The sequence below is a fragment of the Scleropages formosus genome, chromosome 23 (assembly GCF_900964775.1).
Source record: "Scleropages formosus chromosome 23, fSclFor1.1, whole genome shotgun sequence".
NCBI classification, from domain to species: Eukaryota; Metazoa; Chordata; class Actinopteri; order Osteoglossiformes; family Osteoglossidae; genus Scleropages; species Scleropages formosus.
In genome coordinates this window covers 21,848,533-21,860,547 of record NC_041828.1, presented here as the reverse complement: position 1 = coordinate 21,860,547, position 12,015 = coordinate 21,848,533, and the positions used below count along the sequence as shown (strand labels likewise).

At 45.3% G+C, this 12,015-nt stretch overlaps 1 protein-coding gene across 2 annotated transcripts in view; it reads left to right on the top strand.

Moving 5' to 3' along the window:
- rims2b (regulating synaptic membrane exocytosis 2b) overlaps window positions 1–12,015 on the top strand; it is a 149,810-nt gene that overhangs the window by 30,257 nt on the left and 107,538 nt on the right. For both annotated transcript variants that reach the window (XM_018741460.2, XM_029248076.1), the window contains exon 4: window positions 1,772–2,079. In XM_018741460.2, the coding sequence (XP_018596976.2) occupies window positions 1,772–2,079 (308 nt within the window). The remainder of the gene's footprint in view (window positions 1–1,771; window positions 2,080–12,015) is intronic.

The window sequence follows — 12,015 nt, the reverse complement described above, 5'->3', positions numbered from 1 at the left end:
ACATTTACATTTCCGTTTATTATTTAGCAGATGCTTTTCTCCAAAGCAACTTCCAATGAACTCTATGTAGTGTTATCAGCCCACACACCTTACTCACCAAGGTGACATACACTGCTAGATATACTACTTCACCATGTGCTCTTTTCATAGGAACTCCATACATTTAGGTAACGACAGATATTTGACAAAAAACAAGAAAAATTTCAAATATATGGGTGTTTTAGTAAGGTTTGAAAGTACAGCTTATTTTTTAATTTCTCTTCTTTCAAAAACATTTTAAATATATTTTTTAGTCAGTCTTGAAATCTTTGTGATATCACACCTTTCAGAGTTCTTTATGGTAGCTCAGAGCCACCAGCATTAGGGTTTCACAACTCTCCTAGAACACACACACATTTTCAGAACCGCTCGTCCCATATGGGGTCACGGAGCCAACCCGGTAACACAGGGCATAAGGCCGGAGGGGGAGGGGACACACCCAGGACAGGACGCCAGTCTGTCGCAAGGCACCCCAAGCAGGACTTGAACCCCAGACCCACCGCAGAGCAGGACTGTGGGCCAACCCACTGCACCACCGCACCCTCCTCTCCTAGGACACTCATCACTGAATTGACCTTGAATTGACACTGAATGTTTCCCTCCCAGCATTAGGAGCACCTGAATAAATATGTACAGCTTCTTCTCATGTTCTCCTCTTGTTTAACATTTGCTGTTGGTCCGTTGTAAGAACTGTTGTTCAGATACTCAACTGCAGCCCATGCACTGTCGCTGCCGCAAATACATTTTGACTTTACGAATAAACAGCTGTAAAGACAAGTTCTGTCAACACAGGTGTGTTGTGGCACACTAGTGCTTCTTTGATCCTCTGGAACCATGACTCAGGATGCCAGACTGCTGCTGCACAGTTGGTATGACAAAACCTCTTTCCCAGGCCAGATATCACCGTGGCTTGGGTGTGGCATTGCACAGAGCTTGTTCTGAGATGGGGTGGATCCTGCTGTTATGCAGAATGTATCTGCAGGACAGAGTTGTGGCTTCGATATGTTGAGAGGAAAAACAGACTTGAGTTACTCCCAGTCTCTTATCTGATGAGGTTGGCAAAATGAGTGATATCTCCAGTTTGATAGATATTTCTCAGCAGGGGGACAGACCAACTGAGAGGTGAAAGATCTCTTTCAGAGAGGCTGAGCTGTAGGTGGTGATCAGACATCCTACAGACATGTCCGAGAGGCAGGCAGATATGTGTGAGGAAATGTCTATAGCTCTGGGGGGAAAGACAGGAAGTTTTGGGTAGGAGAATCCGTGGCTGGGCTGAGGGAAAAAGTGTAGATTGAGAAGAGTAGGGGACCCAGTGCTGAGCCCTGGTGAACACCAGTTAAGAGAGGCGGAGAGGATGATTGGAAGGATCTACCTTATAGAGAGGAATCAAGCCATTTCAGTGCAAGACAGGAAAGTACAATCCAGTGGTTGACAGTGCCAAATGCTGAAGGAGGATGCGGAACAAGGAGGAGGAGGGAGGGAAGGAAAGATACAAGACACCTGTTTATGGCACAGATCCCTTGAGCGTATTTCAATTGTATGGCAACTTTGTAAGGGCACTTAATAGGTCAGTGTCATTAACCGGAACCACCAACTCTAACTCGAACCACTAACCCTAAACACTAACAAAAATTCAGTTAACAAATGCAAACCTTTGGGTATCTTTCCTGCACTATTTTGTGTGTGTGTGTGTATTTGTGTATGTGTAGTGACCCCCTTTCTCTGTACACAGGTGATGTGGGTATGCAACTTGTGCCGAAAACAACAGGAAATCCTCACCAAGTCAGGAGCCTGGTTCTACAGCAGGGGCTCTGGAGCGCCCCGGGGCCCAGGCACCACTGAGGGGCCCTTGGGCTCTCGCAGCCAGGAGGTGCCGCAGGAGAAGAAGGCCAAGCTGCAGGGAACATCCTCCTTCGAGGGACCTGCAGGGGACCTGGCAGGACCTGACAAAGGTGGGCCCCACGGACCCCCCTGGCAAGACCCCCTCAGAAACGGAACAGGGCGGTGGCAGGCAGCTCCAAGTGACGCTCCTGTGGACAGGTGAGTACCCCTCCAAGTTCTATTGTGCCCACTGGATTGTGCCCCTCTGTAAATAGTATGAACATAATGTTCCAGTTTCTGGAAAAGGTGAAGTTCTTGTACTGATCTGAGAGGAGTCTACTGATCTCCCACTCTGGCTGGTTGCATTTCCAGCAGGAGACATTTAGATCTCTTCTGAGGAGGCCGAAGAACATCTGACACACAGAGGTAGCAAAAAACACAAATCCATGAGTATATGAACATAAAATAAACATCTCTGATAAATGGGTACTTCATGGTAATGTTTGGGGTCATTAAATACCTAATGAAGTCAAAAGTTATGTAAGTCCTTATGAAGATGTTACTGAAATCAAGATTTTGGTTTTATGAAGACAGCTTTGGTTTTTTAAAAAGGCAAAACATTACTTTAGAGCAACATATCATCCATGTGCTGCCTGTTTGCAGAGGTGGGATTTTAGGGATGGGACGAGCGGTGTGTGTGTGTGTGTAGTCAGCAGCACATCGTAGGACACAAATTTCTTCATTTGGAAGACAAATGACACCTTTCCAAGAGTCTTACACACTAGGTAGAGTGCTGATGGACATCTAGTCCCACAGGAAGCAGACAGGGGACAGGTGGTGCTAGTTGCTGTAACATTTAGGTGCACAAGGGGGCAGCTTCCCCTTTTTTCCAAATAGAAACATGTGCAATAGCTGTGCTGAGATCAGTGGTGCTGCAGTGAGACCAACACCTCCCCAGGCAGTGTCTTGTTACCACATGATGCGGCTTCTGGGAGTTAAGTGCAACGTGTGTGTGCTTTGTTTCTTGAGGCAAGGGATGGCTGCTTTTGGCTCTACACTTTCCCCAGAGAGAAAATGCTGATTCTTCTTTGTGGGACATGTTGTAGAAGTACATGGTGCCGTGGTCAGGGCTGTCACCTTACAGTTGAGAGATCCAGTTTCAACTCCTGCTGTTCTTTCCTTGAACAAGGTTTAAATGGGTAAATAACTGTAAATACCATGGTATAAAAACTTCACACTGCAAGCTGTTTCAGCTAAATAAGTATGTGATATTCATTTCTCATAAATTTTCTGTTGTTTTCTTATTTCTTTATTATTGATCATGAGTTATTATGTATCACTAGGTGCTTTTCAAAAGCAGCAAGAGAGTGACAGTACAGGGAGGATGACATGTTTGTCCAATTATAAGCGGAGTGTGTACTGATTGTGCTAAAAGCTGTATCTGCGTGGTTTTGAGAACACATTTTTCAGCATTATCTGCTTTTTCTTGACATGAAGCATTTTGCTTCATTGTGAACGATGTCCCCGCTATGGGACACCCCGCGACACGGCGTTTCACAAATACCTCACTTTTTGTGATCATGGACACATAGGTAACACTTTGTTAGCCAAGAAGGTTTGCACAAGGGAGGAGTTCCAAGTGGCCAATGTTCACTAAGTGAGACACCTTTAACACACAACTGTAAAGAATGAACTATGAGACATTTTGAAGAAAACAGAGTACAAATATTGTACAAATGGTGCAATTTTCACATGAATCTGTACATATATAGGTGATACAAATACAAAGGATGGAAGAGCAGCAGTACTAAATATAAATACCTTGCTGAGCCACATTTACCCTGCAGATAGGTCACTTGCACCTACGAGGAAAAGCAGTCGAGGAATTTTAACTGAGAAGTGACACAAAGAATGACACTGTAACATTACATGTGATGTGTGCAAAAACATACTCTTAAAGGTGACAGAATGAACACTGTAGCACTCCATACATTCTGCAAATACAGTACAGTAGTGTGTTTTCCACAGAGATGAGGAGGTGAGTGTGTGTCCTTCTGCTGCGTTCAGTTCCGTGGCAGTGGCCGAAAAAGCCGCGCGCACGGGGACACACACACACACACACGCACACAAAATGCTTCACAGTACAAATCATGTGAAATGTTAAATGTCGCTCCGCAATAAGAAGCAACATCTGTATTAAATACCAATACAATATCGTTCTCTTCAATCCCTGCTCGCAACATGCTTTCCTCCAGTAGTATCTATTGACGTTTTAATTTATTTATTCCTTTTCATTCTCTGCCCTGGCTGGCTGTCCAATGTAACGTCTCGCTGGCCTGAGATGGAGAGGACCGGAGGTCCGTGTAAGTTGCGTTCATTCGTTATTTGAAAATTGAAAAACAAAACACGAATTAAAATGCCTTCATTCGGTGTTTGATTTAACATTGAAAGCAGAAAAATTAGAAAACTGGCTTTTTACTGTTTCTCAGCACACACACAAATAAGATAAGGTCTTGTTTACTAATTTTCTCTTTTTGTTTAATCATACAAAGGGTAGAAATCAAAATCTCACAATATCAAATATGATAATTGCCTAACGTGCACAATATTTCCAATCTAACAAGAAACCTAACCTAGAACGGGCGGCACGGTGGCACAGCAAGTAGCGCCTGGGTGGTGCAAGAGGACGTGGGTTCGACCCCCGTTCAGTCAGTGTGGAGTTTGCATGTTCTCCCTATGTCTGCGTGGGTTTCCTCTGGGTGCACCGATTTCCTCCCACCGTCCAAAGACATGCTGTTCAGATTCACGAATAGTGTGTGAGTGACACAGAGAGTGTGTTTCCCTGATGTATGGATGAGTGACCCAGTAAGTAGTGTATCTAGCAGTGTAAGTCACCTTGGTGATAAGGTGTGTGGGCTGATACATAAAGCTCATTGTAAGTCCCTTTGGAGAAAAGTGTCTGTTAAATAAATATGAACTTCATGGTGTTTTTTTACACCTGCGCTTAATTAGTAATAAGATCCTTAAGTAGCAGCTGAAAAATAAATCCTGCCTATTTTCTCGATGGACATGTCATCCTCCCTTATTGTCACTCTCTTGCTGTTTTTGAAAAGCACCTAGTGATACCTAATAACTCATGATCAATAATTCGGAGTGAAGCCAGCAAGTTTGACGAAGCCGCTGATGGATTGTGCGCGGTTTCAATTCGTTTACACCCAGGTTGTTCAAGAATATCACAAAACGAAATAACTCAAAGTAAAAAAAAAAAAGACTGCAAGATACTATAAAATGAGGCATATTTTTAAATATTTTACATTTTGAGCAAAAAAGGTTTGAAACATAGTTAATTCATAATTTGTTTTTCATTTTGAAACAAAAAACGGATCGGCATCGTAATTCGCAGTTTGTTTTTCAAAAACGAATGTACACGGTGACGGAGCCGACAGGGAGAGCAACCGAGTTTCGCACACTCGCATCTCGCGCGCTGTGCACGAGCTCGAAGGAGGTTCGTGAGTGAGAGCACGCAGAAACACACACACACACACACACACACACACACACACACACACACACACACACACACACACACACACACACACACGCGCGCGCCGTCATTAAATTAAAGCCGCGCGGGCGATGTTGCTGTGCTCTGCCGCAGCTGTGCAGCATGCATGGTAGTTGCTAACGTCAGTCCCCGGAGGCGCTAGCGTTTCGCGTTGCCCCGGAAACAGGCCGCTTACGGTGGAGAGAGGAGCACCTCCGAGATGCAGTTCGAAGCTCTACGACACATCTGCGGCTCCGATGGTACCAACCATGTGAGCGACGCTCTGTCTGCCGGTCACGGGTGTGTCACTGTGCTCGACACTTGGTCTGTGGTCTGTGGTGGGTGGAGGGGAGTCGGGCTTGGTTTTTGTTCGAGTTCCTTCGTTTTCATACGTTCAGTAATGTGGACGAAAATGTGTAGGACGGCGCGGGAACCTTCACCGGGACCCGCCCCGCACCCACACAGTAGACCCGGCAACCTGGTTCTTGTTTCTGTAAACTGTGCGCGGCGGCGACAGCCTCGACAGACACAAGTGTGTGAAGCATTAAATTCTCTCCTCATCGTGTTCCCTCTCCTCTCACTCTCGCGGGGGCTCTCGAGCGTTAGAACGCGCCGCCTGCGGCCAAAGCAGCAAATCCACGTGGCCGAGACGACGGTGCGGGTGCCGCGAGGATGAAATCGTTGATGCGTGACGTTCACTGCAGTGATTCTTTCACGCAGGATCTCGGGATGCGCGTGGGGGCCTATCTTGTCTGTCCGTGGAAATGGCTGCGTGTCCCTTTCGTCTCTCACGGGTTGTGAGCGGAGGGCAAAGGCGGGCCGAGTAACGGTCCTCGTCACGACTCGCTCTGTTGGCCAAGGCGTGTCGTTGGGCTAGTCCTGTGTTCCCTGGAGGGTAAAAATGTGCTGAAATGTGGGGGGAAAGTGCTCGGGGCAGAGAGCCGGTCCGGAACCCCTGAGATTTCACTCCATCCTTACATTGGTGTTAGAAGGTGTGTGCGCACAGCACAAATTATTCTATACAGATACATAGAGATCACGTAGGAGGGAAAATAAAATAGTAATTTATATGTAACATAAATGATTTTATTTCATTATTTACTCATGTGAGCACTATACATGCACGGAGCACATATTTATACTTTAAACAGACAATGGAAATATGTTGAAAAAGAAACTTATTTTCAAGACTCAAGTTGATTAAGGGAACAAGTAGAAATATACTGTAGTATTTACTGTGTAGAGGGGATGAGGTGGTGCAGTGAGTTTGGCCTGTTCCTGCTCTCTGGTGGGTCTGGGGTTCGAGTCCTGCTTGGGATGCCTTGCGATGGACTGACGTCCCATCCTGGCTGTGTCCCCTCCCCCTTCAGCCTTATGCCCTGTGTTGCCGGGTCAGGCTTTGGCTCCCTATGACCCTGTATGGGACAAGCAGTTTCAGACAATGTGTGTGTTTGTATTTACTGTGTAGAGCCGTGGTTTGCTTCCTAGAAAAGAATTCCTACATACAATAGATAAAACATTTCAACGAGACATACAAGGTGGGGATGTCTCATAGCTTGTTTAAATCATATATAAGACAGCAAATTTGTGGCTCAATGGTATTACTTTTTTCCCAACATGACAGCTTATTTTCCATTTTGCAAGCAAAATTTTGTGCCCTTTGGCGATTGTCTAGGTTCACCTAATTACAGAACCTGCCCTGACCCTGGTGTGTGTGTGTGTTTGGTGGTGGTTATGGGGAATACTGTACATAACATACAGTACATAACAATGGGAGCAAGTTTGATTCCAGGTACTTTCTCAGCTTCGTGTCCAAGTATTTGCAGCCACATGACTTTTCAGCATCAGCTCAGCACCATGTGTGGGTTCAGTGGCACTTTGGGGAGGGACCAAGGCAAAGCCTCCATCTCAGTGGGTCCATCCACCTTTCTCAGACAGGAGGATACAGAGCACTGTTTTTTTGTCTGAGCGATGTTGTATTCATAACATGCAATGAGAGATGGTGATCAGCCTCACAGGAGAACTTTGACTTGAACTCAGACAGAAGCACAGACACACACATCACCTATAAATGAAAATTGTGTGGCCACAAAAAGTTCATTTTCAGATTAATTCAGATTCATTTTCCATTTCAAAAGCCCATCAGGACCAGAACCTATGAACCCGTCAGATTAAGGCATTGGTAGTGGAACTGGGGCTTTGATTCACTCTGGCTGTTGTCACACACCCTGGGTAAATCACATTAATTGTGACAATAAAGTGATGGTCAGGGAAAGACCACCTTAGAAAGCCTTCTTAGCTCTGAACAGCACACACCTTTCCTGCAGATTATGTGTGTTTTAGACATCTGTGAGCACTCTGCTCACAATGCCTTAAATGATTTTTAAAATGTGTTGCAAAAGGTATTTTTTTACTGTCTGATCTACTTTGTTAATGCTTCACTGTCCAGTGTCCTGTTTTCAGTAGTGCACTTTGTAATAGCCGTTGACCAGACATCTCTGTCCAACATGGATTTCCTAGGTCACAACAGTAGTATTTGCTAGATATTTGTGTGGATGTGTCTCAGGTTAGGTATCTCCATCTGCAGGGGGCTTCTTTTCACAGAGCAGTACTGCCCACAACAAGTCAGTGAACCCTCGTACTCTTTGTCCAGGCTGGAGCAGAGTGCTTGGAGAATCCATTTACCTCATTGTACTGCTTTTCTGCACTTCCCATAGACCATCTTTAATTGGCCACATAAATAGTATTACACATAACCCTGTTTTGACAATTTATTTATTTATTCTGGATTCCTACAGGTTTTAGATTTATGCATTTTCTTCGTTTTGATTTTAACCATGCAGAATTTTGATAATTTTTACATAGTTTTGTATTCTTTGAGATGTATGTCACTTTGAAGAAAACATAAATGTAAGTATCCAGTTTTCTGTTGTGTGTGAAACTTACTGTTTCAGAGTTTTGCTGTAGTTTTATGTCATCGCCTTGCAAAGGTGAGCAACAGCAACAATCATTGGAACTATGTCAAGTGCTCATTTCTTGACAACACGATCAAGATCAATTCTGATACCTGTCTTTGACTATACTGTAGTGTCAATATGTGGAAGAGAGAAGTTCTGCGTGGTGCTAATGTTGGTCAGTATAATTAGGGCTCAGCTGTCACGTTCACGGTTCACGCCCACAGCTCAATTGACAGCACCTGACTCCAGTTCCTGACTAACTGCTCACCCTTTAAAAGACCCTCCTCAGCACCCATACCTTTCCGGAATCTCGTCAGGGACAACCGCCCTTCCTTGTGACGGCTCGTTCACATGCATCTCTAGTTTACAGTTTCACGTTCTCTGGTTTTCGACCCCTTGCTTTCTTTCCCGACCACGTCCACGGATCCTCGTTCCAATGCCAATCTTACCGCCCAACTGACCCTTCGCTTCGTCCCCTGACCATGCCCATGGATCTTCGTTCCAATGCCGATCACCGCCCGACCGACCCTTCGCCTGTCCCCAACACCGAGAACTTGCCTCATCCCCGACTCCAGACGAATGACTCTGCACTTGGGTCCAGTCGTCACGGCTCCCTCAGTTCTGTGTGACATCAGCGAGTGTCTACATGCTTGTTTTTATGCATTGGTATCTTAAGGAACAGCGACCATCTTTTCTCAGCTTTTCAGTTCTTTTTGTTAATGTGATAAGGAAAGGCAAGGGGGTGCGGTGGCGCAGTGGGTTGATCTGGGTCCTGCTCTCCAGTGGGTCTGGGGTTCAAGTCCTGCTTGGGGAGCCTTGTGATGGACTGGCGTCCCGTCCTGGGTGTGTCCCCTCCCCCTCTGGCCTTACACCTTGTGTTGCCAGGTAGGCTCTGGTTCCCCACAACCCCGTAGGGGACAAGCAGTTCAGAAAGTGTGTGTGATAAGGAAAGGTTTGCTGTGACCATTTTGCCTGCTCAGTCCACCCCAATGAGAGGCCCCAGGGGTCCACAATGCAGCGAGCAGTAGGGCAGTAGATGGTACTGTAGAAGTCTCTGCCTGTTAAGACATGACCGTCCATGATCCTTGACCACTGATGGGGATATCAGCTCTGCGACTGAGAATGAGATGCGTTCACTGCAGCTTTACCATAGCCTGCAAGATTACAATTCTTTTACTTCCCAGGGATTAAAATAACCTGTGTCTGCATACCGTTTGGCTCATACCGGGAACCCGGTAACAGCTGAACACTCATGATATGGAGTTATCAACCGGCATCAATTTCTTTGAATCAGCAAGCAGTGTTTTACCTGATATCACACACACACACACACTTTCAGAACCGCTTGTCCCTTACGGGGTCACGGGGAACCGGAGCCTACCCGGCAACACAGGGCGTAAGGCCGGAGGGGGAAGGGGACACACCCAGGACGGGACACCAGTCTGCCGCAAGGCACCCCAAGCGGGACTTGAACCCCAGACCCACCGGAGAGCAGGACTGCGGTCCAACCCACTGCGCCAAACGCACCCCCTACCCTGATATCATAGATACTTAATATTTGTATGAAACCACTTTGTTCATGAAGCCAACTTCTTCTTCTCTATGACTAAACAGAGATAATGGTCATTTATCCCAAGATCTTCTTTGAAATGAAGGTGTTTTTCACCATTAAATACAGTATTAAGTTCAATGCAAATGTCTACCATCATCAAGTAGACACTCAGCAAAGTACATACACACACACACTTTCAGAACCGCTTGTCCCATACGGGGTCATAGAGCCTAACCCAGCAACACAGGGCGCAAAGCTGGAGGGGGAAGAGGACATACCCAGGATGGGACGCCAGTCCGTCGCAAGGCACCCCAAGCAGGAATCGAACCCCAGACCCACCGGAGAATAGGACTGCGGTCCAACCCACTGCACCACCGCACCCCCATACTCAGCAAAGTACTTTGGAGGCATTTTAAGGACCATTAAAAAGTGATGCAATAGTTATCTTGGACTTCTTGAGGACACGGCACAACCTCAGCAGTGAGGCACATGCACCTTTCATGGTGTTTCCATGTGTAATTCAGCTTCAGGAATAAGGGTAAACCACTAAAAACAGCTCCTCTTGACTATTCATTGCTTTACACATCTGCAGTTTGCAATCTCAGTGAGTGTATGAGAATGTGCACTTTTGGCTGCTGTGAACATCTAGGGTGTCACATACTGCTTGCCCAAGTGCTTGTTCATGTTCCACACAGCCCATTTCCCTCAGTTAGATGCTGCAATTAGTTTTTAAGCATACAGCATGTATTCATTGTGCAATTACAAGTGCAATTGCCCCAGTGCTATTATTTTTTCTTAATGATGAAATTACTGCACTCTTTCTGTGTATATTGTTTTTTAAATGCTAAAAACAACACCCCAGTAATTGTAGACTACAGGGCACTGTTGTGTATTAATTATATTTACCCAAACCTCTAACAGCACTATGTACATTACAGCACTCTTAATGCTTCATTACAATGGGTTTCATTATTTATTTTTCTTAAAGCTCCCTACACAATGACTCCTACTAAAGATGTATGCTTTATTGGGTTCGGACTCCTTGGTCAGCCTTGTGGATGATGTCAATCTCTTCAGACTGAAGTGCAGTAATTTTTAAAAGTACTTTACGGACAGCAGTCACAACAATGAGTGCATGTTCAGCACAGAAAAGAGACAGTAGGCTGAGGCCCATGAGGCCACTGTTGGAAGAGTCATTTTGTATCTCACTTAAAATGCCATCAGCAGAAAGCCTCAAAGGAATATTGTTCTTGACAAATGTAAAACTTTGCTTTCTGCTGTAGCCCTTCAGTCTTTTGTTAAATTTTGGTCCTGATGTCAATATATTGAATACTTGCAGGATCTCATTGTTCATCTGTATAGCCATATAGCCTTTACTGTGTGTCTCTCACAACCCCAAGAGCAGAATCCCACATGTTCACCAACTGTATCATGTTAAATACATCAATCTAACTGCACACTTGGCCTAAGTTGACCAATTGACCAGCAAGTGACCACCTCCCAGTCCTATAAAAATGCTGAATTCATAGGCCATGTTTGTGGGTTATTGATTGACAGCATGGTGGCACAGTGCCTAGTGCTGCTGTTTCACAGTGCCTAAGTGGTGCAAGAGAATATGGGTTTGATCGCTGCTCAGTCTGTGTGGAGTTTGCATGTTCTACCTGTGTCTGCGTGGGTTTCCTCCCCCGTCCGAAGACATGCTGTTCAGGTTCCCCCATAGTATGTGAGTGTCACAGAGAGAGTGTGTTCTGCTGATGTATGGATGAGTGACCCAGTGTAAGTAGTGTATCTAGCAGTGTAAGTCACCTTGGTGAATAAGGTGTGTGGGCTAGTAACACTACATAGTATCCATTGTAAGTTGCTTTGGAGAAAAGCATCTGTTAAGTGAATAAATGTGGTTTATTATGATTTTCCTAAAACTATGAATTCATTGACCTGTTTGATCTGCACCTGTCTTGTGTGATTCTGTCCTAATCCCAAATTCCAACTCTGTCCACGCCCTGTCTCTGTGTATTTGCTCTGTGCACGTGAACTCATTTCACAACACTCTGTCTCTTTCTTCTGTGTTCAGTGTCACCACTGCACTTTATTTCCTAAATTTG